The sequence below is a fragment of the Petromyzon marinus genome, chromosome 42 (genome assembly GCF_048934315.1).
Source record: "Petromyzon marinus isolate PM22_M1 ecotype Great Lakes invasive population chromosome 42, UKy_Petmar_22M1.pri1.0, whole genome shotgun sequence".
In the NCBI taxonomy this organism is placed as follows: Eukaryota; Metazoa; Chordata; class Hyperoartia; order Petromyzontiformes; family Petromyzontidae; genus Petromyzon; species Petromyzon marinus.
This window is the reverse complement of record NC_133708.1, coordinates 6,820,473-6,844,858: the sequence shown is the minus strand read 5'-3', so window position 1 is coordinate 6,844,858 and position 24,386 is coordinate 6,820,473. Positions and strand designations below refer to the sequence as shown.

At 49.0% G+C, this 24,386-nt stretch overlaps 1 protein-coding gene across 1 annotated transcript; it reads left to right on the top strand.

The window, feature by feature from the left end:
* Positions 1 to 1,219: 1,219 nt before the first annotated feature.
* LOC116951254 (transforming protein RhoA-like) lies at positions 1,220 to 19,053 on the top strand. The gene is made up of 5 exons (XM_032969755.2): positions 1,220 to 1,304; positions 7,446 to 7,603; positions 9,826 to 9,946; positions 10,814 to 10,944; positions 12,945 to 19,053. The coding sequence occupies exons 2-5, from the start codon at positions 7,448 to 7,450 to the stop codon at positions 13,116 to 13,118; spliced, it is 582 nt and encodes a 193-aa protein (XP_032825646.1). The 5' UTR covers positions 1,220 to 1,304; positions 7,446 to 7,447; the 3' UTR covers positions 13,119 to 19,053.
* Positions 19,054 to 24,386: the final 5,333 nt, after the last annotated feature.

Sequence of the window (24,386 nt, the reverse complement as noted above, 5' to 3'; positions counted from 1 at the left end):
TCTTTAAAGGTGCATTGAGAAATTTTGATTCTGCTACTGATGCTGCTGCTGTTATGGAGTGACTCATGCAGCCAGCTATGGTTGCGGGGTTTGGTCGTACATGTTAAGTGTATCGTTGTTATTCTTAGTTTCTCTTCAACGTGACTTTACAGAAAAAACTAAGAATATGAATTACTGCAGTCACGAAAGCTTTAAGTCAAAATTTGTATCGTTGTTGTTGGATTTGAATCACAGTTCCTATGATCACTGTTACATTGTTTTTGTGGCTTTATTTGGGTGATTTTGAGGACGGTTTGGTCTGGCCATTTTTGTTTGTTGTGGTACAGAGTTGACTTGATAACTTTAATCTACATTGTCTTAAGGTTGTTATTGTTTGACTTGCATCCCACTGGGATTTTTGCACACAGCGTTGAAATGCGGTGCTTTTTCTGGAAGATTTTGCTGTTTTTTCCAGGATTTTTTCCTGTTGCGTATAGTCACTTTAAAATGTTTCTTGTTCATGTTTTTGTTTTGTTGCGGTTGCACCCGAGTCAAGAGCCGCATGGCTCACTGGCTCACAGGGTTATACCTAATAAATGAAATGAAAATTCCACAGCAGATGTAATCACCGTGTGCCATGACTCCATCACGTTATGACTCCCCTTCTTTCGACATCGCATTGCAGAGTTCGTGCGGGGACGCGGTCAGAATTGAGGGGGTCACGCAAAGGTCAAGGAGATTTGTCGCCGCAACGTGACGTTGACGTTTCCCGTGAATATTAGAAACTTTCCCTGCACGGTATCCACGTCGCAGCCTCTACCCCCCCCTCTTACTTTGAGACCCCGCCCCTCACCGCTAGACCCCTCCCCTCACCCCCAGACCCCACCCTCGCCCCCCAGAACCCACCCCAGGCCACGCCCCTCTCCCTCCAGACACCCACCCCTCACCTCCAGACACCCACCCCTCACCCCCAGACCCCACCCCTTACGCTCATACCCCTCCCCTCATACCCATACCCCGCCCCTTAACCCTCCAGACCCCACCCATCAACGTCGAGACCCCACCCCACACCGCCATATCCCGCCCCTCACCCCCAGACCCCGCCCCTCACCTCCAAACCCCACCCCTTACGCTCATACCCCTCCCCTCATACCCCGCCCCTTAACCCTCCAGACCCCACCCATCAACCTCGAGACCCCACCCCACACCGCCATATCCCGCCCCTCACCCCCAGACCCCGCCCCTCACCCCCAGACCCCACCCCTCACCCCCGGCCCCGCCCTTTCCCCTCAGCCCCGCCCTTCAGTCGGAGTCTCCCCTCTCAGGTAGGAGGCGCGGCCCTGGTCGCTGTGGTGGTGGTGGTGGTGGTTATTATTGTTGTGGTTGTTGTTGAGGTTGTGGTGGAGGTTGGTGTGGGGAGGTGGCCGTGATGATTGTCGCGCTGCGCGAGTCGCCCCTGGAGCGAGTCGAAATGTTGAGGCTCGGGGAGCCGCTGCTAAAGCCTCCGCCGCTGGGCCCCGGGGCTAGGCCGAGGCTTCTCCTAATTCCCCGCAAATTGAATAATACAAATGTAATACTCGGCCAGGTTAACACACGCGGTGCGCACGAACGTCCACGCGTAGACACGCACGTAAGTTGCGCGAATATAATTTAGCAATTAACAAAGACGAGCCGCCATAGTCTCAGCGGGGTGGGGGGGGGGGTATAACGGGTTGGTTAAAAGTCGCGTTACCAAGGTTACCCGCTTAACCTTAACTAGCGTTACCATGGTTACAGTGACGGGGGGGTGTTAACTTGGTGATGAAAGTAACGGAAACTGCCGTTGGCTTACTAATGGGGGGGGGTCAACGTTAACTAGTGCCATTCCGGTAACCTGGTTAGCCTTAACTAGTGTTGCCGTGGTAACGTTAAATAGTGTTAGGGTGACTAGGTTAGTGGTGCCAATGGTGACGTGCTGATGGAGGTAACGTCCATTCCTACGGCGGGGATGGAGGTTAACTTAACTCGTGTTAGCATGATAACCTGGTTAACCTTAACCGGTGTTTATGGTTAGAGGTATTAACTGGGTTAGTGTTAGCTGGTAGTTTCGTGCTAGTGGAGGTAACGACCACTCCTGATATCTTTGCGGATGCGGGTAACAGGTGCTTCGCTGGTAACGAGGTTAAACTTAACACGGGTTACTATTGTAAACAGGGTAATGATCCATAATACAGGTTTTTGGGGGGTAATGATAACGCATGCTACCGTTCGAATTGACCATTAACTGTTAATGGTAACTAGTGTCAGCAGAGTAATACTCATGATGTATCGACATTAATTCGCGCGGTTGTTACTATTCAAAGGCGCAACAGACGCAGCATGCCATCTAGTGTCGCTGTAGTAATTGTGTTAATGTTAATGTCGTCTAACTTTGCAATGAGTAAAAACCGCAGTAGCTTATTTTTATTCCGATAACATCAGCTGTTGATGTTAAATAGTGTTAACGTCATAACTTAATATAACACGCCATATCAATGCGATCATACGTGAATCGAGTCGGGTCTGTCTTCCTACTTAATAATAAATCATTTAACTTTATCAGCCTTCGGGCCATTTAGAGTGGCAGCCAAAAAAAGGGGAACGTCCAATACAACTTAGACTGTGGAGATGGAATCGATTAAATCCTCTCGTGGCAGGAACAATATGGATTTTTTTTTCCCCGATGCGGGAGCAAAAGAGATGGTGACTGCTTGGGGTGGCCTTCATCCAGCAGTGAATTGATCATGCCTGATGATGATGATGGGCCTTGTGGACAAATGTTTTCCAGAAGAATCTATCAGAATGAGGCCGCCTCTCTTTGTCTCAAATGTGTTCTCCCACGCCCCCGTCCGTTTTAAGCAAAATGTGTGCGCGTTATGAATGTTACAATTAATTGGTGAATGAAGGCGGTTAACACTGGGCTGGTTTCCAGTCCCGTCAGCAGTGTAACCTTTTGAATGCTGCTGGGTGTCCCGATATTGACAGCTAATTTCTGTACATGTTTACAATTTAGCTTTGCTGTGCCATCGTGTGGGGGCCCCACTTGCTTGTGCGTCCACCCTGCAATATCTGGCAACGCGGCTGAATTTAGTTAACCGTATTAGTCTCGGGATGCATCGATTCACATGCTGTAGATTCTGAAATGTATGATACGTTCGATGTTCGATCACTTTTAAGAACCATCAATTGTCACGTCGTGTAACCCAAGCAGTACCAACTGGACACTACATTCACCACAGTGTTAAACAAGACTCACGTTGTGAAATCGAATTTGTGACGCTGAATTGTCAAATCATTAAATCGCCCCTTGTGAGCAGACTTGGCTGTTAAGATTCAGAAACATTTAAACCAGTCCAGTTTGCCTCCATGAAACAACAAAAAACATTGGTACAAAAGGGTCATACACTGGTGGACTTAAATACCAAATTATTTTGCCAAAAGGGTCCCTTAGGCTTATAAACCGTTTTCTTTGTGGCAAAACTGCTACTTTTCATTTGTCACATTGCCAACTATTCACCACCATGTTACATAACATACTTTATAGCTTATCCGCATCTTCGTTACGTCACACGAGTTGGAGTTTTTCCTCCTCGGTATCCGTATCTTCTGCTACACTTGACACTGTCTCAAACGAGACACACTCAAAACCACATCGCTGTGGTCATCAAATCATTCACCGTTCGTAAAGACTCCGGTTCAGAGCTTATCTAAACAATCAAATACTCTACCGATTATTGGCTTCATGAATCTACTAAATACCAGAAACGACTAGTTTTATTAAAAGTAACTTCTCTTCTCACATGTGCTGCTGGATGGGAGGTGATGGGCTGAGCTAGGTGACGTCACCTCGCGTCACTCTGGGCTTGGTTTATGGAGCGTTTCCTGTCTCTGGGAGGGAGGATGTGGGGGTGGCCACCATTTGAGAAAGGGTCTGAGTGGTCACATAACAGAAAGTAGTTGCTGTAATTATAAAGTTTTGATCGACTATTCGTCGCAACGCTCCTCTCCGGTTTGGGTTTGCTCCTGGACTCTGGCATGAAGCTACCAAAGAGTGTGTGAAGGATCTAATCTGGCCTCAAGCCTGAGCTCTCGTTCCCAACCGCCCTCCACTTACACAACACCGCCGCCCCCCACATCCGCCACTTCCTCATCCTCTGCAGCTGAGGCTCTTTCCTTGCCTTGTCACATCTCTGCTCGAGTACTGTCCTAACTATGGCTCCAAATGATGCAGAATGCAGCAGCCATATTCCTCACTCCCCATGTCGCTTTCTACCCTCTGATCCCTCCACTGACTCCAAATCGAGACATCGACTACAACATCGCCCTCAGTGACTGGAGGACACTCCGTGGGCTCGCCTCCTCCTGCATTTTCCTTTTACACAACTCTGCTCCTACCTGTGCCCTCCATTCCAGTATCCAAGGCTTCCGAATGACACCGCCAGTTAAACTTAGCTCATTAGGAGGTTGCTTCTGTTTCCTTGCCCCTTCTGGATTTAATTTCGTCATATGTTCAAGGCAAAGCCAAGCCTCTTCTAAAATTATAAGAGGGTCTCATTCATTGCCGTTGACAACCTCTCGGTAGTGATGGAAATTCAACGTTTCCACGATAAGGCCAGCATATGTTGCAATGTTAATGATCGTCATCAATTATCTACCCACTGCTGGATGCCTCCCCACGTGATCACCGTCCCTCAATCCTGCGATGTCATTCCATCTCAACGCCTCCCATTCCATCGCCACACTCGTCCCTTGGCTATCACCCATTCTTGCAATATGTCCTGCCCAAGTGCAATTTTAAAAAAATTGAATCTGACGTTTCTTCTAAGTGGTTGTTCCCTGATCCACGTGTTCCTCTTTCTGTCTCTTTGTATTTTCCAGAATGTACCTCTGCCATACTCCTTGCTATTGCATTTCAGCTTTTGTTTAATTTTAGTTGTCAGTGTCAATGTTCTGATCCGTCTGTCATCGCTCGAAATATTTACTGATTGATTATTTATTGTTAACATTGTTAAGCTGTTTTTCATTTTTTTCCACCATAAGCAGCCCAACCTGCTCTCATCTACATGTCTATTTAATAATTTTGATGTTGGTTCACCGAGTAATTGCCACATGTTTACATATTCTGCTTTGCATCCAGTTCTGCCCAACAGTTTTTTATTTGCATATTTATTTATTTGATTGCAAACTTGCGGCTTTTGTGAAGTTCCTCATTGATTTCCTGTAGATAATTTTTATATGGCTGTCCACAAATGTGAGATGGCTAGTTTTTTTTCTCCTTTAAATTTTTAGACGTTCCTATCTACATTTTTTAAGATATTTCGGTACCACATTTTCTTGTTTATTTTTCTTAACCAGGAGAGAACTCATGAGACCAGGATGAATCTCGTTTGTAGCAGTGACCCGTAGCTCTCAGGGGGTTGCGACTTTGTGCCGAATATGTGGTGGCGCTTTATTCGCTCGTACTGAGAGTCTTGCGAGCGGCATGGACGCCTCCTAGTTCGTGATCATTGCGGGGTTTAGTGGCGGGTCAACCAGTCGGGTCCCAGCAACGTCTCGTCCAGATGCCTTTGCCTGATACTTTTCTATCTTGCAAAGGCTGCCTTGATCTCGTCTGTTTAAACCGGGCTCACAGAGAAAGGGACTCGGGGCATTCGGCCATCTCTCATGCCCCCCTAAAGGTCTTCAAGATCTGCCGATGGTGCCGTTTTACATATACCTCAATCTTGGTTGCATTTTTGGGGTCATCGGGTATTTACTGTGGGGGCTGCCACGTTGTGGAACTCCCAACCGTTGGACACCTGGCTCTCGGACAGTGTTGATGTCTCTTTAAGTCCCAATCTATATTTTTAAACCGTTGCTTTGTTCCTCTTTGCTTCTGATTTTGCCGCCCAGTTTCCACTGCATTATTTTTGTATTTTTCATGCACGGCGCCTTGAGACATTGTGAATGGTGTCTAATAAGTGGAAATCATTATTATTGTTACTCGGCAGCGTTGTATGCTCTCGCTTATGGTGAAACTACTGGACATCTGTGAAAAAGAGCTTTATTGTTCATCGGATTCCTCCAGTATAAATAAATATGGGGACTTCTCTACTTGCGAACATTCCACTTGCTAACATTCGACTTAACTTTTAGAGGTATGAACAAACCTGTCCGTATGTCCAGATGCCCGTTCCGATCGAGAGTTTGTAAGTTAAACCACCGCGCAATAGATGGCGGTGGTGGCATCTACATGTGCAGAACACGAATAACCAGTGGCATCTACAGGAGATTATACAACTTTTAAAGCCGTTGTGTACACGCCGTACAACATCTTCTGGTCACGCTCGGGAACGCGTCTCATGGTGTGGATTTACAAACGTTACACATCTTTGACACTGCTGGATATTAAATTAATACCTTGGACCCTGGCATGGAAACATTGAATTGTCACTACTTAATATGAACCATCCTCATCAGAGCAGATAACCTCTTAAAGGTGCAATCATCACCTTTACAGTTTATTTTCAGGATAATGAGTTATATCAGTCCATTCATTTTAGGGTTTAAAATAAATACATTCGTAAAATTATCCCATGGTGGTTTGTGCGTTCAGGTGTATGCATCGGTCACGATTGCAAAGGCTGAACCAATGAGGCTGTTGCCCCTGCTGAGGAAGTGCGATTTCGTTGTAGTTGGTTCTAAACGCAACGAGCAATGGCGTAGAAAGAGCCATCTACAACTCGAGGTGGAGCTTGGGGGCAGGGCGCTGGTGAGGTATCTCCCTCTATGCTCCTGGAGAACCCAGCAGCATCACAACAACAATTCCACTTCTAAAGGGTGAATTGCCACCGTTAGTGTTAGCGCAGGTCTGTGTGTGTGTGTGCGCACGTGTACATGTGTTCGATTGCAAGCCTTAGTAAATGGCACGTCGTATCTGAGGCTGTCTCGGGCCTCCTCGGTTGTCTAAGGCCCAAATGAGTACCTAGTGTAGTTTGTGAACGTCAGCATTTGGGAGACAACGGCACCTCTATATGGTGCACACCACTGCATCGTGTGCCATGTCAACCTGAATAGGTGCACTATTAAGGTTAGCATGTTGGGCTACGTATGGTACAAAATAAGTTATACATACATACACTCGTGTCACATGAGAAGTTATTTTGCTTTGTATGATGTCAGCCATGGCTAACAGCATTGGGAAATATCTGATCTTGGTCTCGGCCTCCCTAAGAGTGACTCGGTCATAAATGAGTACCTGATGTGGTGTGCAATCAATACCAGCACTGAGGATACAAATTTGGATGGTTGAAGGCCACACCGCTGACGGCGGAATCTCCATCAAAGTGTGTTGTGCCGGCCTTAATGGGTGCTCGCTAACAGCACTCTTGCCCCGACAGTCGGTGTAGGCTATTTGTGGAACTTTTTCTTTGTGTGCTTGTTTACACGGTGCGCGCTGTGTGCCACAGCAATGGCCGCAATCCGCAAGAAGCTGGTGATCGTGGGTGATGGCGCGTGCGGAAAGACGTGTCTGCTGATCGTGTTCAGCAAGGACCAGTTCCCCGAGGTGTACGTGCCCACCGTGTTCGAGAACTATGTCGCCGACATTGAGGTGGACGGCAAGCAGGTGAGACTGCCGTGCGTTCCCCTGTGCGCATCTGTGTGTGTGTGTCTCGTTGTGTCTATGCGTCCATGCGTGTCTGTGTCCCATCGGTGAGCTGCGGCAGGCGAGGCCGCATTGGCTGAATCGTATAGCCCGCATTCCCAGCGACGACATGTCCAAGCAGCTTCTGTTTGGCCGGGTAGAGGGGCTAAACGGGCACAGCATGGGTTGGAGAAGAGATTTGCTGACGCACTACAGGAGGATGTGGAGCTGAGTGCACTTGTCGGTGACGTACCAGCAGTGTCACGATAGGCCTCGGTGAAGGATGATGCTACTGGGCAGTTAGATGCAGTTGCCCTCCAGCAACAGCGGAGGGCAGAGGAGCGATGCTCGCAACAATGAGCGGAGTGCCGGGCGGCTAAAACGCACAAGGTTGTCACAGTAGGGATCACAGGTGGTGCATTTGCCAATAATTTGTCAACCCTTGGCACCTGGGTCTGTCCTGGGACCTCCTTTCAGCGAACCTTCGACACTTCACGTGGCCTATAAGTGCACCAAGCCTGGCACAAGTGTCGTGGTAACATCACCGTCACTTAGAGGCAAATGGCGGTTGTTGGTGTTGGCTCTGTGTGTGTATACTCTTTGGGTCTTTCGGTAAAGTCTCGTAGATAGAAAAATAAATAAAAATCACGACGTTTCGATCGCAACACCAGCAATCGTCTTCAAATGAAAAAATACAGCAGGCGGACTGCTGAGGCAGGAGGAAATATAGCGAGAGCTACTGTGTGTGTATGTCAGGGAACGGTAGTATAGTGGTTCGCGCAACAATTCCCGTGCAGGATCAATAACGAATATTTGAACTGGTCCTAGGCCTCCTCCCTTAGGTTGTCTTAGCCTTAAATGAGTACCTGGTGCAGTGTGTTAACATGACCATTGGGGGGGACAATGGTGACCCAGTGTGGCACTGGTCCACACCACTTCCTCTTGGGCGTTACCGGCCTTCATAGGTGCTCGCGCGAACAGGACTTTCCCCAACAGTCTGTTAAGGCCGTAGGGGGATCTTTGTTTTGAGCTCTGTATGTGGTTGCGTGCACGTGCCCCTGTTTGGCGCTTGTGTGTGTGTGCTCGAGAGAAGAGAGGTTCGATCCGCCATGCAGCATTTCACAGGCTGTCGGGTGCAAGTGCTGTTAGAGGCACAGCCCACTAGGGGGTGGAGTGGAGCAGTGGTTCCTGTGGTTAGCGCACTGCGCTGCTCATAAAACATACGCCGATTAGCATGTTACATTATTTATTAGTAATAATAAATAATGCAACCTCATCAGCATCTCTGCCAATGAGATGAGCGCTGCCCAGTTTGGCTCCCAGGACTGGGCGTCCCGGCCAACAGTGTCACGAGGGCCGCAGTTGCTCTCCAATGTGGGAAACCGTCAGCAGACCTCGGGTGTCCAGAGACTGCTGCACAACAGCGCAATGTGTGTCGTGTGTCGTAAGCACTGGCTAGGGTCTGGGGGCATCATAGGCGTTGACCTTTGAATATCATCGCAAGAAGTATAGGATTCGTGGCTGCCTGCATACAGCCCTTAGTGATCGATAATACAGGTTTTTTTTTTAGTGAGATCGCGTAAATATATAAATATGCCGTTAAACCCACCACCACCCAACACAGGCTGTTAATATATAAATGTGTCGTTAAACCCGCCACCACCCGACACAGCCTGTGTCGTTAAACCAGTGATCTAATCCTAAAAAACCTGTGTTATGGATGATATTGGTTGCGAAAGCCGACGTGTTAAAGTGCTCAGTGAGTCTCAAGGCTCTCTCACAGGAGGGTCCTGTTTGGCATGTTTGATCAGTTCCTTGATGAGTATCGTTTTCAAGGGGAAATTGGAGTACCTGGAGAAAACGCACATGTATGACCAGAGAACACGAGCACAGCTAGTATAATACATGTGGTGTAACAAACTAATTCTTGTGCTGCTGGTCAATTCCAAGTCCAGTAGGTTGGGTGGTTCTTCCAAATTATCCTTGTGTAATCCACCCACCCATCCCCAAAGCCCTGCCTACAGGCGCGTAACACCTCAACCGCTATGTGGTACGGAATGGGTTAGTGTTAACGCCGCATGGTAAAGTGTGGTGCTGATAATGCTTCTGCTGTTTATGATAGGAATAATGATGCTGCTGCTGGTGATGATGATAGTAATGATGATGATGCTGATCGTGATCTTGGCTCCTCCGTGGTGAACCAGGTGGAGCTGGCCCTGTGGGACACGGCTGGCCAGGAGGACTACGATCGTCTTCGACCCCTCTCCTATCCCGACACCGACGTCATCCTCATGTGCTTCTCCATAGACAGCCCGGACAGCCTCGGTTCGTACGCCCCTTCCCCTCGCCCGCTTCTCCTGCTCACCTTCTCACGTGCGCGGCGACGTGGCCAAGCCACGCGGCGCGTCCGCCGCTTGCTGCGTTGGTTCACGGTTTGAATCCAGCGGCTGCCCTGGTGATTATTTTCGGCTGTGTTAACCACAGAAGACTGTGCGCCGTCTGCTTCACGGCCGACGGTAAATATCCTGCGTCTTAGTTCCAGGCGGGCTGTGCGCTGGCGTGGTCGTCCAAATTTGCCAAATTCAAAAAAATTCCCCCAAATTGCTTGATTCGACTGAATGCCGCTTACAGCTGCGGTGCTGAGTCTCCTCCTCAGACTGCAAGAGACAACCGCCACTGGTGGTGACTTTTCAAAATGTTTTGAGATGGCAAGCGCCGAGTCACGCTTTCCTTTTTTTTTTTCCCCCCTTTTGCTGCCCTCCGCTGGAACAAACTCCCACTGCACATAAAACGATCGCCTAGACTCTCCCACTTCCCATCCTCCCTTAAACCCCCCATCTCTTCTCCCCTGCCCCCCAGCTACGACCAGGCCTACTCCGACCCCTATCACTACCATCACTACCCCAAACCCTATCACTACCCAAATCACTATCACTACCCAAATCACTATCACTAACCCGAACCCCTCCTTAATCACTCCCGCCTGTTCTCCTGTCACTATAGCTACACCACGACGTTGAATAACCAACTCTTTATTTCAACGTCTCATAATCTTCCGTACAGTGTTCTAATTGTTTGTGAGGTTAATTGAAATAAGGCGCTATGAACATCTACATAAGACGAGTCTGGGCCCCGCCCGGAGCCGCAGCGTAGCTCCGCACGCCTAACGCGGCCGTGCGTGCCGTCGCTCAGAGAACATCCCCGAGAAGTGGACCCCGGAGGTGAAGCACTTCTGCCCCAACGTCCCCATCATCCTGGTGGGGAACAAGCGCGACCTGAGGCATGACGACGCCACGCGCCGCGAGCTCGCCAAGATGAAGCAGGTGAGGAGAGAGCGCGCGTGTCACCCGCGCGTGTCACCCGCGCGGCGCGCCACTCGTGCGTGACCCACACGGCGAATGGACCCGCATGGCGAGCCGTGACAGGCTGCCCTGGTTATTCCTGCGTGTGTGTGTGTATCCGTCGTACAGATGCGCGCCGTTTGCATCACCGTGGACATCCAACAGACCCTTGATATTCTTTGGGTCTCTCGGGAAAGTCACGTAGATAGGAAAAAATAACGATGCAATAATAAAAATGAAAATGAAGTGAATGAAAAAACCCTTGATGTCATTCAAAACGAGTAAGCCATTGCGTGGCAAATTTGACAAATTACCTGCGAATTACTCAATTGTGATTACACGCAGCAACATCGCCTCCTACTGGCAGACCATGTATGTGTAACGTGGTGCCTTCGTGAATGGGATGAATACCAAATTACATAGCAAAGTATTATTATCTCAGATTACACATCTTACAGAACCCATCTACCACATGTATTCAGACCACATCTTTCTCATCATTCCTCTGCTGCAAACCACCACCACCACAAATGTTTCACCACCACCTTTATGAGCTACTGCGTTGGCATCGGTGCACCAGCACAACTAAAGTATATAATAGGTGACGTTTCGGGCAATGGCCCTTCACGGCACATAGGCCAGAGAGGACCCTTATCTAACAACCGCATCGGTCTCATCAACACCACGTGTTGTCTGTGGAGGTGCTGGACGTGGTGTAGATGATGGCGAAGTGTTCCAGTGAACATTTGGAGGAATTGGTCTCATCTCGGTGTCGTCGTGATGAGTTGACCATTGATGGGCACCCCTACAATGCCTCCAGTTCGTGCCGGGAAGCTGCTGAGACGCAGCCAATGTGGAGGTTGTCCCTTGAAATTTAAATCTCAATTTTCAGTGTCTCTCTGTTCAAATGAGTGTGAGGTGACCCGACAAGGCTGATGCGTTGAGTCGACTCGGATCAGAATTTGAGCTTCGCTGCCTCGCGATTGAGACGAATAACCACAGCCAGGTCTGCGCGTGGGCCACCCCTTGTGGTATGCGCCGCTACAGCGCCCTCTCGTGGCTCACGGCCACACTGGAATCATCTCTCCCGTCATACGGCCGGGGGCCATGGGGGCCGTCCATAAATGATGTCACGGGATTTTTTTACTCCCCCCCCCCCCTCGTCACACGGCGTCACAAAAAGTCAGACCCCTCCTCAAATATGACGTCACAAAGCTCTGCCCCCCCCAAAACCATATTTCCATTTTTAAAATAAAACATGCTTCAAATCGCTTTAAACTATTGTCATTGTAGTGCGTATTTAATGTGGCGCTGCACTCTGATGTTGTAGGAGAAAACATTTATTAAAAAGTCTATTTAATTAAGTAGAACGTGTTGTCTATATTTATTTAAAGTTGCGCATTTTGATGTGACGTCACATTTCTCAAACACCTCCCCCCCCTCCTCGTCACACATCGTCACAAATGTCTGACCCCCCCCCCCCAGGTGCGTGACGTCATTTATGGACGGCCCCATAGCACCCCGGTTAATCATCGAGTGTGTTTGGTATTCTGGCGCTCTTGTAGCACAAGGCTGTAGCGAAGGAGGCACGATGCTTCACAAGTCTGCAGTGGTTTCACTCAGCAGGGGGGCGATGTTGCCGAGTGTTTAATCCCAATTGAGTCATTTGCGAGCGACATTTCGAATCTGTTCAATTTTGACCACGGCGCCCGCTCGTCTTTCGAACGACGTCACCGGGCCTTCACCGTCCGCCGTGAAAAGGGCGTCGCGTTTAGTTTCGCGGTGAATCAGCCTGTAGTATCAATCCGGGCGGCCTGCCGGATTCGAACCTCCGGCGACGAACGTGCGAACGCGTCACCGGGCCGCGTCGCCACCCCGCGACGCATTCTGGGATCTGCACCGGGTTAGCCCGCGGGGCCCGCAGTGCGCGGAGGAGTTTGAAGCCCCCCCCTGAGCCTCGTCCCCCGCCCCCCGCCCCCCAGGAGCCCGTGAAGTCGGAGGAGGGGCGCGACATGGCCAACAAGATCGGCGCCTTCGGCTACATGGAGTGCTCGGCCAAGAACAAGGAGGGCGTGCGCGAGGTGTTCGAGCTGGCGACGCGCGCCGCGCTGCAGGTCCGCACGCGCAAGAAGAACGGATTCTGCCGCCTGCTGTAGCTCGCCGGCGCCTGCCACCGTAGCTCCGTGCCGTAGCTCCGTGCCGTAGCTCCGTGCCGTAGCTCCGTGCCGTAGCCCTGCGCGTGTCTCCCCCCTCCGTCCCCAGTACCCGACTAAGGTGCCTAACCGCCCCCTCCCCGCGTAGCCGTGACGAAACCGCCTGTCGGTGCCTCCCGTGTGGGCACTGCCCCCCCCCCCCCCCCCCGTAAGTTCCACGGGTCGGCACCATTGCCGCCGATAGAGATGAACGGTGGCACACGAGCTCCTTGCGCATATCGGCATCGCCTTTCACCCCGGCAGGTTTAGCGGATTGTTGCGCTCGGAGCACGGCATTGCTCCGTCAGTCGTGGACGTTCCGCGTGTCGCGGCGTGGAGTCGATCAAAACAACGCTTCCCTTGTGCCGCTAGGACCCAGAGTGCCTGCAGCATTCCCACGGAATAGCCGACCCTTGTACGCGCAATGTCCCCGCGCGCCTGTGTCTTGAGCGTGAGAATTAATTTCAAGTGATCAATCTCTGCATCCCTTATCGGTCGGTGTAATCGGCATCAAGTGTAAACGCCGTACGGAACTGGTCACGATTCATTGGTTCGTACATTGGAATGATTCCTCACGCTCGCAATACGTGCATCTTGGATCGTGCGTCTTTTGAGTTGAGTATTTTGTGTAAATTAAACCCTTTTGTACCTTAAGGACCAAGAGCATGAACGAGACTAAATAATTTTGACACGGTGCAAATGAGACGAGGAAATTTGATTCTGAATTGATCGCTACCCTGAGTCGTGGCAAATGGAGCAGGGTGTGGCCCGGGTTCGTGGGTCAACGTCCCGTGGCTAACGGTGAACATCCGAACCAAGCACTCTGTTGCAGAACTAAAAAACTGTTAACCGCAAACACCACGTGAGCTCAAAGTTAACCTTCACTTTGGCGACAGCATTGCATCCCGTTCAGCGGCAGATTAAAAGATATATATTTTACCCTTTTCCAAATTAAATTCATTTTGCGGCGATGGCTTCATGTCGTGACGCGAGGCGATTTTTGGTTCGAACTGTCAGGCCGCAGGGCACCGCTTGTCATTAAGAGGGCAGCCCGTGGCTGGTGATGTCACAAAACTACTGAGATTCCTTCTACTGTCTCTTATCTACACAACGAGTGCTGTACTTTGCCACGTGCTTTGCTGGAACATGGCACTGCAGTAAAACAACGTCATCAAAGATAATTTAATAATGGTTTGGCAACACGGTACAGCGTCTCATTGGTTAGATTTGACAACACTGCAGCTTTGACGACACAAAATTAAAATTTTACTTTAAGGGGAAACATCTTGAGCAGAATTTATCACGACGCACAAGATGCTGAACCCTGCTCTGCAGCCTAACGACTCTTGGTTTTGGGTCACGATACCCGATGAAGGATCGATTCGCGTTTGTCTCATTTATACCGTCTCAATGTTACTCTCTCATCACGTCTCTCCATTCCCCTTAAAATCACGTTTGCATAAAATTAGCATCGGTGTTAAGCAATTGATCGTTGCGCGCACGGAAGGCTGCGTGTGCCGCGGGCACGTCGGTCGTTGCGTGCGCCACGAGGGGCCGCGACGCCAACACAACTCGCTGGCGCCACGGGGGGATACCTCTCGGCGGGTTCCTGCCGCGTCGCCATCCTCACGGCAGCATTCGGAACCCGGTAACGGCACGCATCTCCCCTTTCTGGGCCTCGGCGTCGCTTGTGGTGCCCGGCTGGTGGTTCAGCGTCGAAGCGGCTTGCCATTTGTAAAAAAAAAAAACATTTTAGTTCCTCCTGCTTGGAGCTGCTAGGCACCGTCGCCGTGGTTACAGTCGGCTATCGCTATTGGTGGTCCATCGCTAAGCGAGCCCTGCCGCTGTAGGTGTTGCGCTGAACGACGGCTACTGCCGCACCATCGTGCCTCCCCGATCCTCGGACTGCCAGCGCTTATTGTATTGGAGTAGTAGCCGGTAGGATTCTCTTCATAAAGCAGCCTTAATTAAAAAAAGGTGGGAGCTCGTACGGTAAAATGTGCCCACTTCTCCAAACCACGCAATGGCCATTAATAACGGGGGAGGGAGAAACGAATTGGCCGTGAATATCACGTGGCGTAACGATGCACTCGTGTTCATCCGGAACTAGAGCTTTAGTTAGGCGAGTAGCACTGTTTAGAACTAAAGCAGGAGTGAAGTACCCTCAGCGTTGTGACGTGGTGGTGAGTCCCTCGTGAGCTGCCCGACTCAACTCGTAAGCACGTTGAGCGTCTGTACGACTCGGCGCCATTCCCCTAGACTCGGAGCCAAACTAAAGCAACCCATCCAGACGACGTCTTAAGAGCAGCTGGAGAAAGCTCCCAAGGCAGGCTGAATGTCAGTCTTGCCATTTGATCTATCAACATAATCATTGTCCATGGCCTACCTACTGCTGGATGAGGGGGCTCCCCTTGCCATCGCCATCCCTAACAGTATTGAAATTGAACAATCCGTCTCGTGAGCACGAAATGTCGCCGTTCCATCTCCGCGGTTGCCATCCTCTCGGGCGTCTGTTCTCTCGTTTGGCCACCATTCCGTCAACAAGTGTGGTCTCTTCGCCACGGTGACGTCACGAGGGGGAGCTGTAGTTGGGAAGATGAAAGTCTTGGCCTTCGTGCCAGAAACGTAATTCTACTGTCAACAAAACTTCAAAATCGCGTTGCACATCCTGCTACGGGCAGCCTAAGCGTGTGGATATGAGAGAGGAGAGTTGCGTTCCTTGTATTGCATTTTAGCTTTTAACCAAGCGAGAGAGACTCCTTTGCCTCCAGAATCCACCTTTTGACCTTAGCCTGGCCATAACCCAACCCTCTGGCATCCTGGCTAGAAGCACCATGGCCAGGAATTGACCCCCATAACTCTATAATTTTGCTGCCCTTTGTTAGGCCCAGCTGGAGATGATGGAGAGACACCGTTATGTGTGTACACGTGGAGAGGCAGCGATTCTGAGTATCACATCTGACCTGCCTATGGATGAGGATTAATTCTTGTTATTGGCCTTGATTTGAGAATTCATCACCCCCATTGCTTGAGGAGCTCACTCGCGGCAGCTGGGAATATGGATATCGTAAACAAGTCGGGGCCCGCCACTGTTTGATTCAACAAGCGAGATGTTTGCGCTACACTTGGGATATCCACTTACTTAACTAATCGATTTCCCTAACAATTATTGGTTTGTTTACTTGATGAACACAGATAATATCGAATTAGTCGGGGGGGGGGGGGGGGAGCCTCGCTTTTGTAGCCATGTGTGCTCACTGGACAGTGATGCTGTCGTCATCATCCGCGTCACGTTGGGTTTGGCTCGTAGGGGGTTTCCTGCCTTCACGAGGGAGGATGTGGGGGAGGCCACAATTATTAAAGGTGCCTGAATAATCGACCACATAAAGAGTTGTGAATTCAGATTTCCTTATGATTCATAATATAATATAACAATAACCTCTATTTTACAAAGCGCCTTTCAAATTGAAATATCTCAAATGCTCCGATTAATCATCGAATGCGACCACTCGCCATAGCTCTAGTTTCCGATATAGCAGGGAGAAGGTAGAACCCACAAAGGGGAGGGAGTGGCGGGAAGAGTTTTGCGTACAACAGTGGATCCCTAGGTCGGATTTGAAACTGAGCTGCCCACGTTACCGTCGACCATCTCCCCTAACCACGCCTGTCCCCACGGTGAGGGGACAGGCGTGGTTAGTTTGAGAGGTGAGCCTGACCACAATCGCCTTGCTGGAGTCAAAAGGTCTCGCTTGCGGTGTGCCCCCTACCACACCACCCTGCTTGTCGTCACGAGCGTGGACTTTCCGTGCCTGAACGTTCACCTGAACGTTGGTGGGAGTTTCCCTCCTGTGTTGGGCCCGGCTAGAGAGGATTTCCCGCAGTTGCTCAGAAGCAGTGGCTTCTCAGGGCCTCGGGCAGAACAAATCCCTGGAAACAGCAATGGCACATTGCTGCGAAATACAATTCACCATCCGGCACGATTATTCCGTAGCCCAAGTAAACCTAAGTGTCCTTTGACTCCACACTGAAGGATGGAGTCTTCACAAGGGACCTCGGGCAAAGGGAGCCTGGTTCATCGCACGGTCCTCAAAATCGGGGAGTGCTCGTACAACTTTTCCAAAGCATGTTGGAACATGTGCTTTATGATTACGATTGGGGGGTGATGGGGAAAGACAGATATTGCTGCCAAAGTTGGTCTCTCGTGTGTTTGTATTTTTCCGGCACCGGTTCAAATCGCTTAACGGTGCGATCGTTCCAATCACGTTCCGGCCGCACTCCTCCGCCGTGCCACCGTCGCCCCGCGTCCGCACCGTGCCGTGTTGGAAGTGCCACTTGCCCGCTCCGCAGTATTAGCGCGGCACCACAGCACGGACAGCTTTGGCTCCACTCCGAGCACGGCAAGCCCCGGGGACTCGCCGAGGATTGTGGGATTCCCTAAGCCAGGTGCGAGCAGTGTCACCCACGGTGCCCTGCGGCGCGTGGTGTGGTGCGACGCTGCCCCGTGTTGGTGGCCTGCCTTTCACGTCGGCTTACCGTGAAGTTGTGACATTTTGATACGGAAGTTTGTCTTTTAATGAAGGGGTTTTTTTTTTCTTTTGCATTCATGACTATCTCGTCTCAAGCCCGGCGTGTATTTGTCCGTGTATTTACAGGGTAATGGAATAGAGGGTCATATTGTTTTGATGCCTATTGTGCGATGGACACTAGAAGTGGGTGGCCTACCAGAGAAACGTCGCACTAGAGACGTGATGCCTTCACAGCTTCCTCATAACGTGACCTCTCGCCTCGCCGACCCCCTCCGATTCTCTGACCCCCTCTGTGCATTTCGGTGACTCAAACCAGGAGTGACCACTTCATATGAGTCAAAAGGAAGTGGCCACAACAGAATGAATGGTTTGAGCTATAACCTGGGCTTTAAAGTTCGGTCGTGAGTTCCGTGGAGTGGTTGTCGAGTCGTTGCCAGAGCCACGTCTGTCCTAGTCGCGGGGTGAGCCGTATTCCAAGAGTCGTCATCGTGAAGCTTCAAAGAGCCACTGCGCAGCAATGCCCTGCGTGGCATCGTGCGCCGCACAGAAAGGCGTGACCTGATCGATTTGACCAATCGGCGACGGTTCGTGACCATATCGAGCTCGATGCCCCACCTCTGGGCGTAAAGACATTTTGCCCGCTGCCTCTTAAGACTCAACGGTGACGTTTGACACAACGATCCGAATGAATTTCCGAAGCGAGTTGGGTTGGCATTTCGTCGCGTGGAAATCACGCCGCCGGTAAACGTGGCCCTGCTGACTGATCCCGAGTAACAATGAGCACATCCGTAGCCCAACCTCGCCCCCCCCCCCCCCCCCCGTCGTCTAAGCCGGGCATTTCTACACAGAGCGCTCGGTGGAATATGTGGACACCTGCAGTACACGTGCCAACTCGGCTAGGCAAGTTCGTTCCCAGGCAGGTAGATTTATTTCCTAGTGTAGGAGCCCGCCTACGGCAGTTTGTATTCCGAGTAGTCACAGTCTGGCCACGCCGTGCCCTTAGCCCCAGCCTCACTCTGCTTTGCTGAGACGTGACATTATCTTAGAGTAATTAATGCTTCATGCGTTTGCCTGCCTATTTTTATTGTTTTTTTGTTGTTATTGTTATTTGGTTGTAAAGTATAAAAAAAAAGCAAGCCTAGCTGACCGGCCAAAGGTGAACAGCATAGCCTTGTATGAATCGGCGAGGTCTTTTTGCAGTAACATTGACCGTGTGAAGGTGATGCAGTAACGAAGGGTGTGCAGCACTCACCCTCCGAGAGGCCGGTTTACACCAAGCCTTAAGGTCTCGGTCTGCCCACACGACACGACTGAGTTTGAAATTCGTGATTTCAGTTTTTGTCACTGTGTAATAAAATGCACTGTTACCTGCATTGACGTGTGTCCATGTGTTTCTCAAAAGGGATCGGAGGTCATAGTCTGCTTCAGGGAAGGGCGCGTCCCATCGGTTAATGTGCAGCATAAAATATTGGGGATTCATAATGCGTCACAATGCCACCGCATCTCGCACATAGAGCGGCCCATTTTAGAGAATAGCCCACAGTAGGTGATGTAATAGAACTACCTCTTAGATCCTTTCAGGTGACTTCATATCTGCACACGTAACGTTGCTGCACTGTCCCACGCACTCTGCTATACAAATGTACCAAATTTATTATGACATTTCTCTTTTTGCAGCTATTGGTGACTCGGACGTTGCCTAGCAACTGGCTTCACTTGAGAACCCAGTCTTATCACAGGTGGCTCGTACCTGGATTTGAACCCAGGTTCTCTTCAGTGACGGCTCAGGAATGTGATCCCCGAGTTTCCCGGCTGCCACAGACACGTGAATTTAATGTGGGCCACCGATCAACCTTTGGAGAGAGTGCTTTGTCTATGAACATCCAGCAGTTCAGCATTGGTTCAGGCAAACCAAATTTTGCTGATGAGATGCTGTCAAAACCGGGCCAGAGTTTGCTTGTTTTGACCCAATACTGCTGAAATGCACTACCGAAAGACCATGTGGCTGATACTACTTTGTAAGTGGTGGGACGTGTACGTAAAGGTTTATTAACATTTGTAAAGTGGTTACGTTTGGATTTTCAACCCCTTGCGTGCTCTCTCAGAATAATGTTTTCAATGTAACTCATGTCACGTGATTGTGTTGTTTTCTGTCGCCTGGGTTTGACAGCATTGTCCGGATCACTGCGTGTGCGGTTTTTCACATGGAAAATGCAGCCAGGAGTCACGAGCCTTTGACAGCTATTTTTAAGCAATGAAAACTGCACGCTCGAGATTCGATCACTAAATGTCGTCCCAGTTGTGCTCCTGGAGAACCCAACATGGGACGAGGACTCTTTGTCCTGGAACCACTTCGCATCCTCGAGTCTCACGAGGGAGCGACTTCAGAATATTACGATGCCACGGGGGGCTGCTGCATCGCCAGGGGTCTCCGACTTAACCCCAGTTTAACACTTCAGCTTTCGCGACCAATATCCATAACAAGTTTGCCGTCTTGATTTAAAGCTTTCGTGACTGCAGTAATTCATATTCTTAGTTTTTTTCGGTAAAGTCACGTTGAAGGGAAACAACAAAATAATAATATATATAACAATAAAAAATTCTCACGACGTTTCGACCATAACTCAAACGGTCGTCTTCAGGTGTGTTGGTTTGCATAAATGTATTTTTAAACGGTGCATAAACCATTTCAGGTCTTAATTGATTGTTCACGCTTACAGTGGCTTTCAGACAGCATACATTATAAAAAATTTCGTCTCCCCCCTCCTCTTTTCAGAATATAGATGGACTAGTCCTGGGTAAACTGCCAAATCGTTGCGCGTGGCGCTAACGTTTTTTATAAATAAATAAATGCGCCGTTTAAAAATACATTTATGCAAACCAACACACCTGAAGACAACCGTTTGAGTTATGGTCGAAACGTCGTGAGAATTTTTTATTGTTTTATATATATTTTATTATTTTGTTGTTTCCCTTCAACGTGACTTTACCGAAAAAACTAAGAATAAGTTTGCCGTCGCTGTGGTAATGTGTGACCGATGCTGCAGCGTCCTGTGACCAAGGCTGCCGGGTCTATGAACAATCGCAGCGCTTCCCGTCAGAACAGGGGAAATTACTCCACTTCCATGCTGTAAACATATATTATTTTTCATGTTGATATTTTGCGAGGTGACCTGGGTGGATCGGAGGTTCAGACACCGAGCTAGCACCCCTGAGACTGGGTTCGATCCGCGTGTCAGCCACTGCTTCTGATTAAACTTGGTTCTTGAGTGTAGCGATGTGCTGGTCTCAGCCTTGCAACGTAATGACTGGAGGCATGGTACACATTCAACTTGGTTCCTCATTTAAGATGGCTAAAATCCAGCTCTCAGATTTAAAAATAAAATCATTGTGACTCATGCAACGAACATTCCAGTACCAAATAAAACGAAATACGTCCGTCAATAACATTGGCCTTAAAAAAAATAATTGGGGACGTTTCGGGCAATGGCCCCTTGTTCACGACACAAATAGGACAGAGTGGATAAGGGTTATGTTTAAAATGCTTCCTAATGAACAATTTCCAGATGGCATGAATAGCTGTGCAAAAATTCGAGCGTGACATCATTTCACAGGGACGCGCCCGTCGCGACGTAGAGCAGGTTGTGACGTCCGCAGGTTTCGCCTCGAGCGTCTTCGGCACGCGTCCTGTGACGTCATTACGTAGTGACGTCACCTAAGAGGGGAGGGGGTGGCGTTACGTCTCTGGTTCCTGGACGAAACCAAAAAGACGGAGGGGAGGGGGGGGGATGCTCGAGAACAATCTACTGCAGGAGGAATCCGATGAGCTATAAAGCTCTTTTTCACAGACGTCCAGTAGGGGCGGGTCGTAACGTTACAACAACAAACAATAAAACAACACGATACGAGTGCTAAGTGTTGGAACGGTCGGCAAATCACTCCCAAAAATTCAAATAAACTACGTTATTTTTACTTTACCAGATAAAGCCCAATGACCTCTTTTGATTATTTTTTCAAAAGCGATCTGGCCATAAATGACAGTTCAAGCAAGTAGCTCATCGTGTGGAAAATGATAGCGGCCAAATAATCTGAACTATTTAAACCCATGATGATTCTAAATGTGGAGGGAAACCACCGAGCGCCTGGAGAGAAAAACATTTACGCGGCCACGGGGAGAGAGCACCGCAAACTCCAAATACACAGCAGCAGGCATAGTCAGGGTCGTGATCTCAGAGGTACAGTGAGGGAAAAAAGTATTTGATCCCCTGCTGATTTTGTACGTTTGCCCACTGACAAAGAAATTATCAGTCTATAATTTTAATGGTAGGTTTATTTGAACAGTGAGATACAGAATGACAACCAAAAAATCCAGAAAAACGCATGTCAAAAATGTTATAAATTGAGTTGCATTTTGATGAGGGAAATAACGATTTGACCCCCTCTCAATCAGAAAGATTGTTGGCTCCCAGGTGTCTTTTATACAGGTAACGAGCTGAGATTAGGAGCACACTCTTAAAGGGAGTGCTCCTAATCTCAGCTGTATAAGTTTCAGTTTCTTTATTTTGGTATAGCCCTGTCAGCCATTCGGCTCTTGAATCGGGTGCAACCACAACAAATAAACAAAACAAAAACACAAACAAGAAAAACATCTTAAAGTGACTGTGTGACTGTGCAAACAGAAAATCCATGAAAAAAAACAGCAAAATATTCCTGAAAAAAGCACCGTACACCAACGCTGTGTGCAAAAAATCTCAGTGGGATGCAAGTCAAACAACAACAACCACAAAAACTTAGATTAAGGCCATCAGTCTAACTCCGTACTACAATAAAAACAAACATGTCCAAGACCATTGCCAAGCAGCTTGGTGAGAAGGTGATAACAGTTGGTGCGATTATTCGCAAATGGAAGAAACACAAGAACTGTCAATCTCCCTTGGCCTGGGGCTCCATGCAAGATCTCACCTCGTGGAGTTGCAATGATCATGAGAACGGTGAGGAATCAGCCCAGAACTACACGGGAGGATCTTGTCAATTATCTCAAGGCAGCTGCCTTGAGATAATTGCGCCTGCTCAAGAAAGCACATATACATGCCCGTCTGAAGTTTGCCAACGAACATCTGAATGATTCAAAAGACAACTGGGTGAAAGTGTTGTGGTCAGATGAGACCAAAATGGAGCTCTTTGGCATCAACTCAACTCGCCGTGTTTGGAGGAGGAGGAATGCTGCCTATGACCCCAAGAACACCATCCCTACCGTCAAACATGGAGGTGGAAACATTATGCTTTGGGGGTGTTTTTCTGATAAGGGGACAGGACAACTTCACCGCATCAAAGGGACGATGGACGGGGCCATGTACCATCAAATCTTGGGTGAGAACCTTCTTCCCTCAGCCAGGGCATTGAAACTGAGTCGTGGATGGGTATTCCAGCATGACAATGACCCAAAACACACGGCCAAGGCAACAAAGGAGTGGCTCAAGAAGAAGCACATTAAGGTCCTGGAGTGGCCTAGCCAGTCTCCAGACCTTAATCCCATAGAAAATCTGTGGAGGGAGCTGAAGGTTCGAGTTGCCAAACGTCAGCCTCGAAACCTTAATGACTTGGAGAAGATCTGCAAAGAGGAGTGGGACAAAATCCCTCCTGAGATGTGTGCAAACCTGGTGGCCAACTACTAGAAACGTCTGACCTCTGTGATTGCCAACAAGGGTTTTGCCACCAAGTACTAAGTCATGTTTTGCCGAGGGGTCAAATACTTATTTCCCTCATTAAAATGCAAATCAATTTACAACATTTTTGACATGCTTTTTTTCTGGATTTTGTTGTTGTTTTTCTGTCTCTCACTGTTCAAACAAACTTACCATTAAAATTATAGACTGATCATTTCTTCGTCAGTGGGCAAACGTACAAAATCAGCAGGGGATCAAATACTTGTTTCTCTCACTGTAGGTCTATGAGGGACAAAGCAGGAGGGGAACTGTCTACAACTTATTCATGGTTGATGAGCAGCCCGCAGCACTCGCCATGGCCGATACGACCGACCGACAGTGACAGCCGTTGGTCAAGAACTTTACTTTTTTTATTTGTCTCGCATGTTACTCTCTTGATCTATTATGGGGTGGATGATTGTTTTCCATTGGACTTCCTGGCAGGGATTCGAGCCGTGACTGAGTGGGCTCTGACCTCTGGGCCGCCTCACGGCTGCCAATTCATGTCAATGAGAACCGGAGCTCGGCTACAGCCACTGACCCTGGCCTTCATGGAAGGTTGCCATTCAATGGATCCCAACCAGTGCACGTGGCATTTCAACTAAACTTTAGGGATACATTTTGACTTAAAAATTTCGTGACTGCAGGAATTCATATTATTTGGTTATTTCGGTAAAGTCACTTAGATAGAAAAATAATAAATAAAGTGAATAAAAAATATATATTTTAATGCGGCTGGCTCACACGAAATTGATTTTTCTAAGACGATGGTTTTTTGCAAGCCTACTGGCTATCAACAAAAATTTGTTCATGAAGCCATCCATATATACAGACACAATTCCATCCGAAAGGACGGTTATAGACTCAGCAATCATTGGAAAGATGTCATCAACCACTTTGGGTCATGACTTGATTTGTGTTTTCTTGTCAACCTCCACCGTCAGCAGTGTGGGTGTGTGGAATGATTGCCTGGAGGCCCTTTTGGTGGAGACCCACTGCCG